The 18,219-nt window shown below is 36.7% G+C and overlaps 1 protein-coding gene across 2 annotated transcripts in view; it reads right to left on the bottom strand.

Annotated features, from left to right (window-relative positions):
• The window catches only part of CCDC67 (coiled-coil domain containing 67), a 100,098-nt gene that overhangs the window by 58,897 nt on the left and 22,982 nt on the right, over positions 1-18,219 (bottom strand). For both annotated transcript variants that reach the window (XM_011952095.1, XM_011952094.1), the window contains exons 3-5: positions 13,930-14,101; positions 12,421-12,516; positions 5,033-5,167 (exon numbers count right to left, since the gene is read on the bottom strand). In XM_011952095.1, the coding sequence (XP_011807485.1) occupies positions 5,033-5,167; positions 12,421-12,516; positions 13,930-14,101 (403 nt within the window). The remainder of the gene's footprint in view (positions 1-5,032; positions 5,168-12,420; positions 12,517-13,929; positions 14,102-18,219) is intronic.

Here is an 18,219-nt window from a genome sequence, read left to right as displayed (position 1 = left end):
TGAATTGTGATCCCGAGTGTGTGTGTATATTAGCAGGGGCCTGGCGGGCATGGGGGTAGTTTCTTTTTCTTTTTTTTTTTGTTTTGAGATGGATTCTTGTTCTGTCGCCCATGCTGGAGTGCAGTGGCACGATCTCGGCTCACTGCAACCTCCACCTCCCAGGTTCAAGCGATTCTCCTGCCTCAGCCTCCTGAGTAGCTGGGATTACAGTCACATGCCACCATGCCCGGATAATTTTTTGTAATTTTTAGTAGAGACAGCATTTCACCATGTTGGTCGTCAGGCTGGTCTCAAACTCCTGACCTCGTGATCCTCCTGCTTCAGCCTCCCAAAGTGCTGGGACTACAGGCGTGAGCCACTGCGCCTGGCCTGGTGGTTTCTAGTAGTTTAGTACCATCCCCCTAGTGCTGTCTCTTGACAGAGTTCCCATGAGATCTGGTTGTGTAAGTGTGTAGCACTTCCTGCTTTTCTCTCTCTCTCTCTCTCTCTCTCTCCTGGCCACATTAAGACATGCCTTGCTTCCCCTTTGCCTTCCACCATGATTGTAAGTTTCCCAAGGCCTCCCCAACCATGCCTCCTGTACAGCCTGTGGAACTGTGAGTCAATTAAACCGATTTTTTTCATAAATTACCCAGTCTTAGGTAGTTCATTATAGCAGTGTGAGAATGGATTAATACACAGGCACTCTGATTTTGGACTACCAGCCTCCAGAACTGTGAAAAATAAATGTCTGTTGTTTAAGCCACCCAGTTTATGGTATTTAGTTATAGCAGCCTGAACTAACTAAGACAATGACTTTGCCCCTTGTGGCCATGGCCAGGCCTCATTTAGGCAGTACCAATTGGTATACCTGGGAAAGAAATGGTAGAAGTAGGTTGATAAAGCAGGATCAGTTCTTTAAGTTTTTGCTCAAGTAGTGCAGTTATACAGCATGATTATCTGTTCACATCTTAATAACGTAAGCAAAGGATGTAGCTCTGGGGATGCCAAAGAAGACATTGCTGCTTCTCCATTTTGCCTAGGGCTGACTATTTATATCCTATCTTTCTGTCCAGTCTTTAAACAACTTGAGGGTAACAGTTGTTTATTACTTTTGTAACATTCACAGTGCCTGAAAAAGTACCAGGTGCCATTTACACTACATGAATGTACAAACAAAAACATGGTACAGTATTAGCATTTCCTAGAAATTAACCTTCTCAAAAAATTTTGTAAAGAAAACAACATGGTTGGAAACAAACTCCATAGCTATTAAGTCCATGACTATATATTATTGCATATAGAAACATGGCAAGAATGTAGTGATGTTTTCAACCCTCAATTCATTAATATTTATTGAGCAGTTAATGTCCACCAGGTTTCTGTGGAAAGAAGAAAATCTGGAACTATTTCATAATTTTAAAAATTTTTTTGAAAGAAAAAATCAAGGAATATCTAATAAAGTAGGGAAATGTACACACAAATAATTTTATAATTACATCAGTATGTTAGGTACAATAATGCTGACACATAAAAGCCATGCAGATGATATTAAGATTATCTTAGCTATTTCCCATAATACATCAAATTGGAACAGTTCATTATAGTCAGAGTGGTTACTATTGTTTTGAAGATGGCTGAAATGACTGGATTGGCAATGCTGGAAAACAAATGCTAATTTAGAGAATGAAAGCTTTATTTTGTTAAAATGAGAAGAACATGGCATTTCATATTTTCTTTTTTTTTTTTGAGACGGAGTCTCGCTCTGTCGCCCAGGCTGGAGTGCAGTGGCCAGATCTCAGCTCACTGCAAGCTCCGCCTCCCGGGTTTATGCCATTCTCCTGCCTCAGCCTCCTGAGTAGCTGGGACTACAGGCGCCCGCCACCTCACCCGGCTAGTTTTTTGTATTTTTAGTAGAGATGGGGTTTCACTGTGTTAGCCAGGATGGTCTCGATCTCCTGACCTCGTGATCCGCCCGTCTCGGCCTCCCAAAGTGCTGGGATTACAGGCTTGAGCCACCGTGCCTGGCCTCATATTTTCTATACAGAAATAATTTTAAAGTACATTTAAGGAAATTTTAGTTTTTAAAATCCATAAGTACCTAAACAATCAGTGAAGGAAGGCTATAAATTAGGAAGTTTTTACGGTAATGAAAGGGGGGTGACCTGATATTAAGTGATGGTATTAAGGTTGATGAAGTATGGAAAGACCCTCCATATATAACAATAGCTCATGATAAACAGACTATATTTACTATGATAAATGGAGATAGTCCATTTAAAGTTATTGACTTCGATTCTGACATTCAACATACAAAAATTAGGTACATAAAAACAGGGTCTTTAGCAATAATGGCAAATTTATAAAACTAGGTTCTAGTAGAAAATAGCTAACATTTCAAATTAATGCAATCTAGATTTTAAAATTTTCTGTTTACTTTTAATTTAAAAGGGAATCTTTGGATTTAGAAGTCAAATTTTGGGTAAGGTTGACTTAAGCTGTTCATATGTTTTAGATAATACAAATATTTAGTATTTCTTACCCATTAACCTCAAATAATCTTGAAAATAAATATTCCCCAGGATGTTTTAGAGGCAGAAGCATTAACCTCAACTTCTTATAAATACTACAACAGGTAGAAGTGAGGCCAAGAATAGCTAGAAATGTGTGTCACAAACATATCAGCAGGTGCTTATGACAATCCTGGCTTCCTTATTCTTGTCAGATGTGCTGGTTTCACAACTAGCAAGTCAGTGCAATACATGCAATAGTATGGAACCATGCAGGGACCTAGAGAGCTTCACAGGGTTTTTATAGAGACTGGAGTTGTCACAGTAGGCTTCAGAGGGTCTGTAGACTTGCCTGGACCTCCAACAGTAAGTTATTCATGGCTGGAAAAGTTTTTCTGGATCTTTAAGGTTGAGAGTGGATCAGGGTCATTAAAATTAGTTTCTCTTGATAGCTGTATTAGATGTTTTAAAAAGCCCTCTAATAAATATTGGAGATGGTCTTTAGTGATTACTATATGTTGGAGACCTTTACCTGTAAAACGGTTTTAACTTTTTATTATGAAGATTTTCATACATAGAGAGTAAAACAAACCTCCATGTACCCTTCACCCAGTTTAACTACCATCACCTTAGTCCATCTTTACTTCTCCTATCTCTCCACCCTTTTTTTGTTGGTATATTTTAAGGCAACTTCTAGACCTCATGTGTTTTCATCCCTAAATGCTTCAGTGTGCATCTAAAGTTTTTTCACCATAACAACAACGTTACACATAAGGTATTTTAAACCCCATTTACTGATGACAACATGGAATCTTGGTGAGGCAAACAACTTGCCTGTAGGTCACAGGGCAAACACATGAGTCAGGTAAGGCCTGTTTTCAGTTATCAGTGATCATGTTCTTCAACTACTACATGTGGTACACAGCTGTTACTATACTGCTCTTAAATGCCTCCAAAGAAAAAACAGGTTTACCTGCAGACTAAAGCTGGAAGAGCCTATCTCTTACACATTAATTTATCAGATGGCTATAAGTAAAAACAGGTACCTGAAGTGTTTTTATAATTATTTCAAGTTAAACTGTATATCTGCATAGAGTCCTTAAAAACTTTTGTGTAAGTACAAACATATCAAAACATTTTGCTACTAATTTCCACTATAATTTCATTACATATATAATGTAAATATTTAGTTTCCTAAATGTAAAATGTACATACACAAGGTATCTGATAATAACTTAAGGGTTTTTTTTTGTCTGAACAATGTTTATTAATGTAGTTCTCCCACTAAAGCCCATGAAAAGTCGGTCAAATGGATAATTAATGACTCAATGTCTTCATTTTCAGTGAAAGCACATGTATATTACAGTGCACATCTATCAGCATCTTCCATGAGATCAGGATATTTCTGAAGCCCTACTGGTTATACCACTGTAAGAGCCTGGGAGTACAACACAGTACATTTTCCTAGAGGGCCGACTTACTTAGTGATGGTAAGTTTGTTTTTTAAAAAAACTATGTATTATTCAGAAGCATTTAAAATGTGCTGGATTTTTAAAGATTAAAATCTAGGACTTCCTACAAAGTTCTTATAATAAGCCGATTTTAGGGCTGTGATCCCGGATTTAATTTTTTTCTGCTCTTTAAGATATTTTAAAGTAGAAGGACTTGTTAAAGAATAAGATGAAAAAGTGCTGGCAAGGGGAGGGATGCTGGGGTTTCGGGCTTGAGAAAAATGGAAGAAATTAAGTGGGATAACGTAAGGGTCAACTTGAAGTCAATTAAAAAAATAATAATTGAGCAGTACTCGGAATCCAGGTAAAAGTAGATGATAGGAATTTATAGTGTAATCTTTCTGCTGTTCCATGACTTGTAGGAGGAATGCTCAAGAACACAGGGAAGAAAAATAGCTGGTTTGTTTTTTCCAAGGTTGGAAAACGAAGAAGATAAGAATAAGTGCATCAATGACATATTGAATTTTTAAAGTTTTTTGTTTTTAATTTTTGTGGGTACATAGTAGATATATACAGTTATGAGGACATAGTGAATTTTTTTTAGAGACCAACATTTTAGAAATTCTGTGTGCTATGGGGCAATTGAATTGGAGTGACACTATGCCTTTAAAGAAAAAAAACCATGAAACTTCAAGCCCTGTTTTAAAAACTGTGATGAGGCTTCACTGGGATTTAAGTACCTAACAGCTAAATGGCCATTAAAAGATTTATTAGATATTCACTTTAACTGACCCCATGGGTGTCCTTCAATTTTACTCAACAGCTGCAGTTTCATTTGACTTTTTGGCTCTTTTTTTTTTCTCTCCCAAAATGCTGTTATATAGTAAAGACGTATACATCAAAGTGATGTTTTAATTCACTAAGTGCCTGAAGGGAAAGTGCACTAAGAAAATATATTCAATGAGAAGTTAGTTTGTAATAGTGTTTATTACCACAACTGAAGACACCATTGTGGACACTAGAGACAAACAGCCCATAACAACAGGGATCAATCTTTAATACATACAAAGAATCTAAGATAATATATCTCACCTCTAATTTCTGGTTCAAATTGCTCAGTTCAAAGGGTAATTCTTCTTTAAGGTGTGGTAATTCTTTTCGTGGAACTTTGTTTTGTTTCATCTGATGTAATCTCAGTTTTTCAAAGCTATTTGTTAGTTTGGAAAACTGTAAATCACAGAAAATGTTAACATTTTACTATTACCAATTATTTCTAACCTGATTTCACTATCTCTTTTCCTGTGTACCTCTCTGAAAATTTAAGTCATGATTAGAAAGTGTAGTAAAGCTTAAATGTTTCAATTAGTGAAGACAGAACCAGTTATTAAAACTAAATTATTGAAGCTGAACACAATTCAGCTTTCATGTAAACTCGAGACTTCATTAACTGCACAGTTAAACAATGATTCACTTGATAAATGGCTTGTTCAATTTTGTTTTAATCATACGCAGTAAAGCTGACAATTTTTTTAAAAAACAAGTTTTTTCTTACTTTTAGTTAGTGCCATCTTGTGTTAACAATTTTAAATCCAGTAACTCAGTCTACAAAATAACTAGCTTATACCTTATTTAAGAAAACAGAGGCCGGGCGCTGTGGCTCAAGCCTGTAATCCCAGCACTTTGGGAGGCCGAGGCGGGCGGATCACGAGGTCAGGAGATCGAGACCATCCTGGCTAACACGGTGAAACCCCGTCTCTACTAAAAAATACAAAAAATTAGCCGGGCGAGGTGGCGGGCGCCTGTAGTCCCAGCTACTCGGGAGGCTGAGGCAGGAGAATGGCGTGAACCCGGGAGGTGGAGCTTGCAGTGAGCTGAGATCCAGCCACTGCACTCCAGCCTGGGCAACAGAGCGAGACTCCGTCTCAGAAAAAAAAAAAAAAAAAAGAAAACAGAATATATATTAATTTAAAAGACGTACGTAACATAAACCACTTATTCATGTGGATATATTTAAATAAATTTTAATATCAAAATTGATCTAATATTTTTCTTACTGATAATTCTTTTTACAACTTTGTATTGTTTTTTCCATTTCCTGTTCTACATTCAAAGAGTAGATTCAAAATAGCATAGTTTATGAACATTTGTGAGGAAATTTCTATACTCATGTATCTGCTTTCAAATGTGTCTTATTTACACATTTTATTTTAAAATAATTACAAGTTTACAAGAAGTTCCAAAGTTATTATTGAGGTCCCAGGTTCTCTTCACCCAGTTTCCCCCAATATTTACATCTTATTGAACTACAGTACATCAAACCCAGGAAATTGAAATTGGATCAATATATGTATATAGCTCTCTGCCATTTTATCACATATATAGATTTATCTGACTACAACCACAGCCAAGATATAGAACTATTCTGTCACCACAAAGATCTCCCTCATGCTATCCCTTTAGAATCACACTTAATCCCCTCATCCCCCAACCCCTAATCACTGAAAACCACTAATTTGTTTTCCATCTCTATAATTTTGAGAATGTTATAAAAAGAAATCATACAGCACATTAACTTTTGAGATTGTATTTTTTTCACTCAGCTTAATGTGAGATCCATGCATAAATCAACAGTGGATTCCTTTTTAGTGCTGAATCATATTCCATGGTATAAATGTATCAGTTTGTTTAACCATTCATATACTGAGACATTTTGATTTTTTCCAGTTTTTGCCTACTGTAAATAATGCTACGAACAATGATGTCTACTTTATCAGATATTAAAGTAGCCACTTCTGCTTTTTCCTCATAATTTTAAATTGAGATATAATTCACCTGCTATAAAATTCATCTGAATAATATTCCATTGCATAAATACACTACATTTTGTTTATCCATTCATCAACTGATAGAAATGTGGGTTGTTTCCACTTTGAGATATTATAAATAATGCTGCTGTGAACACTTACATAGAAGTTTTTGTGTAGATACATGTTTTACTTTCTCTTGGGTATACACCTAGGAGTGGAATTGTTGGATCTTATGGTAACTTTAACTTTTTGAAGAACAGCCAAATTGTCTTCCAAAATGGCTGCACCATTTTCCATTCCCATTCACAATGCATTGGGTTCCAATGTCTCCATATCCTCACCAACACTTGTTGTTTTCTATCCTTTTTATTATTACCATCCTAGTGGATGTGAATGGATATTGTGGTTTTGGTTTCCATATACCTAATGACTAATGATGTTAAGCATTTTTATGTGCTTATTGGCCATTCGTATATCTGCTTTGGATAAATATCTATTCAAATATTTATCCATTTTAAAATTTGGTCATCTGTCTTTTTATTATCAATTAGTAAGTTATTCATATATTCTAGATACCAGTCCCTTATCAAATATATGGTTTGCAAATGTTTTCTCCCCATTGATGGGTGTCTTTTTAGTTTCTTGATGGTGTCCTTCGAAGCATAAAAGTTTTAAAATTTTAATGACATCAAATTTATCTAACTTTTTGTTGCTTGTGCTTTTGGTGCCATATCTAAGAAACCATTGCCTAATCCAAGGTTATGAAGATTTACTCCTATGGTTTCTTCTAAGAGCTTTTTAGATTTAGGTTTTACATTTGGATCTTTGATCCATTTTGAGTTAATTTTTGTCTATGGTTTAAGGTAGGGGTCCAACTTAGTTCCTTTGCATAAGGATATCCTCTTGTCATTGCACCATTTGTAGAAGAGACTAATCTTTCTGTATTGAATTATCTTGGCACCACTTCTGCTTTCTTTCTATTAATATTTGCATGGTATATTTCTCCATCGTTTTAATTTCAACTTGCCTATACAGTTATATTTGAAGTGAGTTTGTCATTTTTTTATTTATTGTCAATCTCTGTCTTTTAGTTGGTGTATTTAGGCCATTTCTATTTAATGAAATTATTGATATGTCATGGTTTAAGCCTTTTTTTGCTTCCTGTTTGTTCTCTAGGTTTTGGTTTCTCTATTTTCACTTTCTTGTCTTCTTGTGAATTACATAAGCATTATTTTAGAATCCATTTTATCTACAGTGTTTTTGAGTATATCTCTTTGTAGATCTTTTTTAGTGGTTGCTCTAGTCATTACACTGTATTTACATAATTAATCACAGTCTATTGGTGTTTGACATCTTTCCAGTTCAAGTGTAGAAATCTTACTTTCCTTTATGTTCTTTTACTCTGTTCCATTTATAACACCATTATCTTAGTGTTTCCTGTAGGTATACTGAAAACCATATTAGGCATGGTTATAATTTTTTGCTATCAAAAAATTTAGAGAATACAAGAGGATAAGGAGAGTCTATTGCATTTCCCTTCATGTTTTTTTACTCTTTTTGGTGTTTTTACTTCTTCGCTGATGTGTTAAGATTCCTTCTTTATAATTTCTTTTCTGTTACGAGACCTTCCTTTAGCCATTCTTTTAGGGTAGGTCTGCCAGCAACAAATGCTTTTAGTTTTCCTTCCTTTGAGAATGTTTTAATTTCCTCTTCATTCCTGAAGGGTGTTTTTGCCAGACCTAGAATTCTGGGTTGAAAGCTCTGTTCTTTCAGCACTTGAAAGCCTCCATCATTTCCAGAGAGAAAGCCACCATTATCAGAATTGGTTTTCCCTATAGGTAAGGTTTCATTTCTCTCTTGCTGCTTCCAAGATTTTTTTCTTTGTCTTTTGGTTTTCAGAACTTTGACTATGATGTGTCTTAACACAGCTGTCTTTTGATTTATCTTGTTTGAAGTTCACTCAGCTTTTCAATCTGTAGGTTTACCTTTTTTTTTGGCTAAGTTTTGTAACTTTTCAACCATTATTTCTCTGAATGCTTTTTCACCCTCCCCATCTTTCTCCTCTCCTTCTGGATTCTCTAATGATATAAATTTTAAATTGCTTGTTGCCATACTACATGTTCCCAAGGTTCATTTTCTTTTACTCTTTCTCTCTGTTGTTCAGATTGGATAGTTTCTATTGTATTATCTTCGAGCTGATTCTTTTCCGTCTGTCCTCTTCATTCTGCTTTTAAGTCCATCCATTGAGTTTTTAAATTTGGTTATTATAGTTTTCAGTTATAAAATTTCTAATTGGTTCTTTATATTATTTATTTGCCAAAGCTTTATAATTTTTCATTTATTTCAAGCCATATTTGTAATAGTTCATTGAAGTATTTTTATAACAGCTGCTTTAAAATCAGATAATTCTAATGTGTGTCATCTTGGCCTCGGCATCTGTTGAGTGTCTTTTCTTATTCAAGTTGAGAGCTTCTTGGTTCTTTCTATAATGAATGATTTTTATTGATACCTGGACATTTTTGTGTATTGTGTTTTGAGACTCTGGATTTTATTCAAATATTGTGTTTTAGCAGTCCTCCTCTGACAATTTCTGGAAGGGAAAAATGGAGTGCCACTCCATTACAGCCAGGAGATAGTGGATGTCCAGGTCTTCACTTGGCTTCAGTTGGTATCCAGTGGGAGGTGCTCCTTATTACTGCTGATTCGAAGTGGGAGTTCAGGCTCCCCACTAGTCTTTCACTGATACACTTTGATTGAAGGGTCATGGGTGCCTTGTAACTATTCTCACATGGCCTTCAGTGATACTATAGTGGGGGTGGGTGAACTTGTCACCACTAAGCAGTGGTGACTCCTCAACAGCCTTCCTATAATAACACCCGAGACTGGAGAGGGAGGGGTGCCTCCTTACCACCAGGTAGGTGTAGAAGTCCAAGCTCTCCACCATCACCATGGGTTGATGAGGGCCTTGTTAATATCTAGTGAGGATGAAAGTCCTGGTTCTCCATTCAGTCTTCCCAGACACTACCCAGGAAAGAGGGCCAGGGTTACCTTGTTACAGCTTAGTGAAGGCAGAAATCTAGGTTTTTCCACTAAGCCTTTGTAGGCGGCAGGGGGGCTGCAGTTTGTTTTCTTCCTTCCTTCCTTCCCTCCCTCCCTCCCTCCTTTCTTTCTTTCTTTCTTTCTTTCTTTCTTTCTTTCTTTCTTTCTTTCTTTCTTTCTTTCTTTCTTTCTTTCTTTCTTTCTTTCTTTCTTTCTTTCTTTCATTTTATGAGGCAGGAGTAGAGAGGTTGTTATCTAAAAGTGTATTATCTTGCTAGGCTGTCTCTCTTCTGGACTTTTGGATGGAGACAGCAGGCTTTCCTTGGGGCTCTTTTTGTTTGTTTGCACCCATTGGCATAACTGGGTTGCGTGCTTCTGTGTTACTCAGTCTGAGATATATGAGGCAAAAACAAATCCTAGGGAACTCACTATTGTGACATTCTTTGAGTCCTAAGGTCCTTAGCCAATCTGTCTCTTCTCTCCACTTCTCAGAATCTTATTTTATAAATGATGTCTAATTTAGTGGGAGGATAGGGAAGAGTATATCTATTCCAGAAGCAAAAGCCTCAAATATATGTATTTAAAATTATAGTTTTATAATGGTTAGAAGGAAAAAAATAACTCCTTTTTAAAAGGAAAGCAATTTCTAAAAGGAAGCTTTGACAGAGTTGAGTTATTCAAGGCACAGTGTGGTAAAGTGTATCCTTAAGATGTTTCAGGAAAATGAAATTGTAAATAAACCAGAAATTTCAAAGGAGGAAACTGCAGAGTGAGCTGGCAGCAACAAAAGCGTATTAGCCACAAGATACCATTTTCTGCTTAGAAATACAGCATATTACTAGCTTTATGCAAACCAAATCAAGTACATAGTACTTTTCTTTTTCTCTCTTTTTCCCTACTTTCCCCTTCCTTCTCCTTTGCTCTCCTTCTCTTTCTTCCTCCTTTTCTTTTAACTAGAGAAAAAGAGAAGCAGAAAACTGCTGTGAAAACAGGTGGCTCTCAACAATAATGTAGCACTCCCAGTGTATTCCATGAAACCCCTGTTTACAGTAGTATTAGAAGGTTTTAGCTTAAATAAATAAATAAAGGAGAGCTCCATTGTCCAATATCTTTGGAACATGATGGAATGGAAAGGCTAAATCAGTTTGTTTAAGGCAGGACTTCTTATGGCCTGCAATATGCTAATGTGTACCCTTAATCTCTAGGAGGGGAGGAGTCTTAACTTGGCCAGCATTAGCTTAAACAGCATTTCCTAAACTCACAGTGTTTTCCATAGAACAAATTTTTATGAAGTTACCACAAAGATATTTTTTGGTTAGCACTGAAAACCAGCCATCAGCCAAATAATAAAATAGAACTGCAAAGCATCAAATGGCAAGGATTCATATATTAAATGACTGCTTGGCGCCTGTAAACAAAGCCAAGAACTTTTTAACAAGAGGAAAACATACCCAAACAGAAATGAAAGATTTGGAAAGCAGTGGCTGAACTGGTTAAATACAACTTAGAGATGGCACCTAACTTATTTCTAGATTTCTGTATTGTTTTCAAACCTACTACAGATTGTGATCTCTTTATTTATATTGACCAGTATGTAATGATTTAATGTTTATGTTGTTGTTTTAGAGCCTTATCTTCATAGAAAAATAAAGGTTGAGTTGACTTACATGCTAAATGCTCAGAGTCTAAGCTAGTAAAAGCCATATATAATTTCATAACTCACTACCATATAGTGGCAGTTACTTGAACTGTAGGCAAAATGTCTAGGTAGACTAAGAACTAGTCTTGTAAAATCATCTGTTAAGTGGCATCAAATGTTTCATATTCCAATCTTAATGGCTTAGTTACCTCCCTAAAAGGTATTTTAAAAGGATCATTAACTACTTTAGGCTCCTTTAACTAAATTATCATATGTGAAATATTTGTACTCCAAAAAAAGTTGGTTGTAAAGCAAAGTAAAATTTCATAATCAAACCATATTTCCCATTGATTCATTCACTAAGTTAAGCAAAGATATAGCAGCATCTACTACATTTGACATACTCAAATGATTACTACCCTATGTGCTATCTGTGGTAAAGAAGGCATTTTGGTTGCCTTCTTTGTGTGAAGATACAGGGATAAGTGAAAAAGAAATCTGTACCCTCAATACATATGAAGAAGCACTATCATGTAAGAAACAGTGCTACCAGTAATAAGGTAATAAAGACCAGTTTTATTCTTTCAATTATCTATTTCATAATCGCAAACTTCCATATTTTAAATTATCACAGAATTGAGAACATCTTTATTAGATAGGAATAACCACAAAAGATAATTGTTTTTTTGTTGTTGCTCACAAAATTATTTTTTTGTGAGCTAATTGTCATTTAATTCATTAACAAGTCTCTTGAGAAACAGAAAGCCATTTGTCTAGTACTGTGCTAACAGAGGTACAGAAGGTATAGCAAGCCAACAATCTAGTAAGAGACAAAATCAATGCATATAAAACAGGGAAAGACACGACCAAGCTTATAATTAAAACACAAGAACATTTATTTATACTAAAAACAATTAGTTTAAATAAAATTAACACAACTCTATAGGTCAAAAATATATCAAAATGTGTGATATTAAATTATAATATTTTCTTACTTGAGCCTTTAGGCTTTGTAGTTGTCCTTCATAATTCTGAGTCATTGCTAAATTACATTTTTCCAGACTGTCCAATTTCTGTCGAAGCAACCCTACCTGCATGAAGAATAAAATTTAATTTTGCTTTTTCTAAATTTTGCCTGACAAAATCAGAAAATGTGCAAAAGAAAAGAACAATTCAAATAAAATGGCTCTACCAAACCAAGAGTAAATATTTGTACTGCACTTCTTAAAATAGCTATCAATAATTAAATTCACAAAAACCAAACACTGCTAGCACTATTCCACAAGGTACACATTAGGACAGTACGGATGTTTAACAAAAGATCCTTATCATCATCACATTTAAAATTCAGGGTTAGAATTTACTTTGCATTGTCCTTTTGGGAGGCTATGTCATCATTACTCAGGCAAAACCTCTACCAATATAATTCAGCTTTTTTGTTTTCTCCATTACCTTCAAGAGGATCTCTGTTTTAGTGGTATTATGAAATAATTGTTACATTTTTGTAACAAGTAATACATTAAAAAGAAAAAGAAAATTGTCTAAGAGCAGTTCCTAAGGATTTGGCTTATATAATTTGTCTGTTTAAAAGGCAGATGAGGCACTTGCTTACATATCTGTGTCAGTATACATATAAAAGCTAGAAGAAGAAGAATGCATATGCCATGTCTGATGACCTACCTCTACTGTGAAGGAAAACTAGATGCCAATAACCAAGTTACCTACGCCAAACAATAATATAGTTAACTATGCCAAAAAAACTAGGTTCCACTGAGAAGTCAATAAAGGTAGAAAAATGGCTGATGAACAAGTTAACTAATGATGTTTTTGTTACAGTATATAACTAGCAAACATTTCTCTTAAACATTTCTTTTTCCAAAAGAAAAATTCACAGACACAAAGTCCACATTAGATAAAGCGTATGATTTTCCTGAACTTCTTCACAGGCCTGAGAGCACTCATATATTCTTTTATGACCACCAGCTTGGCCGTGAGCAGCCTAGAGGGACTGAGGGAACTCCTCTTAAGTGGATGTCCCAGGTATACACACACACTCCTTTACCAAACTCTTTTCTCCTTTGTCCTATAATCAATTTTTGACATCTTACTTCTATTTTTTCCAGCATATTCAAAGAAGCAAATGTTACTGAACTCTGCCTTGTCCACAGTTTTGATGACTACTTCTTTGTTTCTACAGCAGCAAACGTACTTACATCTTTACTTGCAAACAATTATTTTACATATATGTTAAATATTTGCTTACTTTTACAGATGGCATTGACACTACATATCTGTCTCTATCAGCAAATATCTATGGATTTAGGTTCTGATTGTCACTTATTTGATATAATACATTTAGCCTATAATTTGCTGACAGAATTTCAAGCAATAAAGGCTGTTGCTGATGCCTGATAAAAAGTATGTATAATAAAAATATATTCTGATAGAATACTATGTATAACAATCTGATGAATTAGCAATTTGTTAACATACGTATTCAGTACCTCTTGACCTTTCTGATCCAAACAAGTTTGTGCATTTGCCAATTCTTGATCCCGAAGATCTAATCGTGTCTCCAAAGCCCGCATCTTTCTTTCCCAGTCCATTTTTTTGTTGCTTACCATGATGTCAATTTGTTCCATTAATTCCTGAAGCTCAGCCTCACAAGGAGAAGTTCTGGCAATTGTAGGAAAGTAAAATACATTTTAAGGTAGTAAAATGTTAAGGCAAGAAAAATTATTACATTGCTCTGCATAGCTTGATCATTATTTCCTGAAATTGTTCAATTATTTAAATGGGAATAAGTTCAAAAGCTGAAGGTTAAATTTTAAAATTAATAAAGCGAATTTCAGAGCTAACAGTGTATATATACTTAATTTTTTAAAATAACATTTTTTAGAGTAGGCTGATTCTAAGGAATATGCTAATTAGGAAAAATTATAAGACTTAGCTTCAGGATCAATGCTCTTCCATATAGGCATACATGTACCTATGTCTATCACAACTTCAGAAGGTTTGACAGAGGCAGACTGGGATATCATTCATGTCTGTTAAGGATAGAAGAGCAAGCCTGGGCTAGATAGGACCAGATTCAAGGGTACCAACTGGGCTATAGTATGGCTCCTCAAGGAGAGGAATTTGGCATGATATGGCTGGTTTTTGTTTCTAAGGAATTTGATCAGGCAGTGATATGGTTTGGCTGTGTCCCCACCAAAATCTCAACTTGAATTGTATCTCCCAGAATTCCCATGTGTTATGGGAGGAACCCAGGGGAAGGTAATTGGATCATTGGGCCGATCTTTCCTGTGCTATTCTCATGATAATGACTAAGTCTCATGAGATCTGATGAATTTATCAGGGGTTTCTGCTTTTGCTTCTTCCTCATTTTCTCTTGCCTCCATCATGTAAGAAGTGCTTTTCGGCTCCCACCATGATTCTGAGGCCTCCCAAGCCACATGGAACTGAAAGTCCAATTAAACCTCTTTTTCTTCCCAATCTCGGGTATGTCTTTATTAGCAGTGTGAAAACAGACTAATACAGTAAATTGATACCAGTAGAGTGGGGAGTTGCTGAAAAGATAACTGAAAATGTGGAAGCAACTTTGGAACTGGGTAACAGGCAGAGGTTGGAACAGTTCAGAGGGCTCAGAAGGAGACAGAAAAATGTGGGAAATTTTGGAACCTCCTAGAGACTTGTTGAATGGCTTTGACAAAAATGCTGATAGTGATATGAACAATACAGTCCAGGCTGAGGTGGTCCCAGATGGAGATAAGGAACTTTTTGGGAACTGGAGTAAAGGTGACTCTTGTTATGTTTTATCAAAGATACTGGAGGCATTTTGCCTCTGATCTAGAGATTTGTGGAACTTTGAACTTGAGAGAGATGATTTAGGGTATCTGGCAGAAGAAATTTCTAAGCAGCAAAGCATTCAAGAGGTGACTTGAGTGCTGTTAAAGGCATTCAGTTTTAAAAGTGAAACAGAGCATAAAAGTTCAGAAAATTTGCTGCCTGATGATGCAGTAGAAAAGAAAAACCCATTTTTTTGAGGACAAATTCAAATCAGCTGCAGAAATTTACATAAGTAGCAAGGAGCCTGATGTTAATCTCCCAAACCATGGGGAAAATGTCCCCAGGACTTGTCAGAAACCTTCACAGCAGCACCCCACATCACAGGCCCAGAGGCCCAGGAAGAAAAAGTGGTTTCATGGGCCAGGCCCAGGGCCCCTGTGCTGTGTGCAGCCTAGGGACTTGGTGTCCTGTGTCCCAACTGCTCCAGCCATGGCTGAAAGGGGCCAATGTAGAGCTTGGGCTGTGGCTTCAGAGGGTAGAAGCCCCAAGCATTGGCAGCTTTCACATGGTGTTGAACCTTCAGGTGCACAGAAGTCAAGAATTGAGGTTTGGGAACCTCCACCTAGATTTCAGAAGATACATGGAAATGCCTGGATGCCCAGGCAGAAGTTTGCTTCAGGGGTGGGCCCTCATGGAGAACCTCTGCTAGGGCAGGGGAGAAGGGAAATGTGGGGTGGGAGCACCCACACAGAGTCCCTACTGAGGCACTGCCTATTGGAGCTGTGAGAAGAGTGCCACTGTCCTCCAGACCCCAGAATGGTAGATCCAATGACAACTTGCACTGTGCACCTGGAAAAGCCACAGTGACTCAACGCCAGTCTGTGAAAGCAGCCTGGAGGGAGGCTGTGCCCTGTAAAGCCACGGGGCAGACCATGGGAACCCACCTTTTGCATCAGCATGACCTGAATGTGAGACCTGAAGTCAAAGGAGATCATTTTGGAGCTTTAAGATTTGACTGCCCTGCTGGATTTCAAACATGCATGGGGTCTGTAACCCATGTTTTGGCCAGTTTCTCCCATTTGGAATGGCTGCATTTACCCAATTACTTGTACCCCCTTTATATGTATGAAGTAACTAGCTTTCGTTTGATCTTACAGGCTCATAGGTAGAAGGGACTTGCTTTGTCTCAGATGAGACTTTGGACTGTGGATTTTGGGGTTAATGATGAAATGAGTTAAATCTTTGGGGGACTGTTGGGAACTTGATTGGTTTTGAAATGTGAGGATATGAGATTTGGAGGGGCCAGGGTTGGAATAATATGGTTTGGCTCTCAACTTGAATTGTATCTCCCAGAATTCCCATGTGTTGTGGAAGAAACCCAGGGGCAGGTAATTGAATCATGGGGGCCAGTCTTTCTCATACCATTCTCCTGACAGTGAATAAGTCTCACACAACCTGAAGGGTTTATCAGGGGTTTCTGCTTTTGCTTCTTCCTCATTTTCTCTTGCCTCCACCATGTAAGAAGTGCCTTCCACCTCTTGCCATGAATCTGAGGCCTCCCCAGCTATGTAGAACTGTAAGTTCAATTAAATCTCTTTTTCTTCTCAGTCTCAGGTACATCTTTATCAGCAGCATGAAAACAAACTAAGGCAGGCAGGTTTGGAGAGATACTGTAAGTCTTTAGAGTGTGAGGTTACTATTACTCATATACATTGTAATATCTGGGGTCTGGGAGGGTTTATTGAGTATCAAACAAAATGCTTAGTATAACAGCTAGGATTATAGCTACTGTTGTTAAGAAGACAGATTGGTAAGTGCTCTCACTACAGAGTTCTTTTTCAGAGAAGCTGAAGCATTCTCCAGGGAGCTGGCGTGAGTCCAGTCACTCAGACTGGATTAGCAGGTAGGTATTGAGGTCTTACACTTCAGCCTAAGGAACATACAAATGTCCAGATTAGAAAAGCAAGTTATTTCCGCATCCATTTCAATGGTGGTAATGAGGCTTCCAATGTATTTGTGTAGCTGGGAGGAAGACAGGAGGGACAGGCAGGTGCAACATGACAGCATTTCCTCCACTTAGTTTCACTAAATCAGAATTTTAGAGGTGATTAAGGATCATTTAGCATTTTGATAAAACTCAGGCTCAGAGAGGCCCAAGGTCACACAGCTAATTAATGGAAGAGCCAGAACTAGATCCTAGGCAGCTGCTTCCCATTTAATGTGTCTTCCTGTATACCAAACACAGCAAAACACAGCAAAAGACACAGTGTTTTGAATAAGAACATGCTTGAAAAATACAGTACAAATTTGCTCCATTACAATAAGGTTAGAAACAGGTATTAAAATCCAAATAATTGAGAATTTCCAGAATCATTTTCTAAGATATCCAGAATCAACCCAAACAGAAGATGTTCCTTTGGTTTATTCAATATGATATTTACCAGTTTTGACATCAGAGAGGTTTTAAGTACAAAGTGCCATTCTGAAGTCTTCTCCTAGCATTCCTGGAGGAATGTTAGGCCCAGAGGCTTTCAATTTTTACTTAAAACCTAAAATAAATCTGACAAAAGGATGTATACTAATTCCTCTATAAATAACTTGATTGAATTTTAAGATTGAATTTTAATTGGAATTATCATATAGGGGAAAAGAATAGAACTATGGCCTGGTGGTTTCACACCGTTTTTCTTTTTCATGACAACATGTACCACCCTGTACGGGTAAATAGATTTTGTCTATTTTTTCCGCTCTGAAGAAAAAGGACTATGTCAATGTAAGCTCTAGGAAAAAAGAACTCTATCAGTCTGGTTCATCACCATCTCACCAGAGCCTAGTATATTACTGCAGCACACAGTAGATGCTCAATAAATCTCTGAAGAATGAATGAGTTCCTTTAATTGCTAACTTTTGGCATGTAAGAATGTACCATGCTAAGAAAGTTAAAATACAGGCCTACAGTAGAGTCTGGACATAATGTAATCTACTCAATCAATATTGTTCAGTGA

Source organism: Colobus angolensis, unplaced genomic scaffold, assembly GCF_000951035.1.
Source record: "Colobus angolensis palliatus isolate OR3802 unplaced genomic scaffold, Cang.pa_1.0 Scaffold332, whole genome shotgun sequence".
NCBI lineage: Eukaryota > Metazoa > Chordata > Mammalia > Primates > Cercopithecidae > Colobus > Colobus angolensis.
This window is presented reverse-complemented; position numbering and strand designations above follow the sequence as displayed.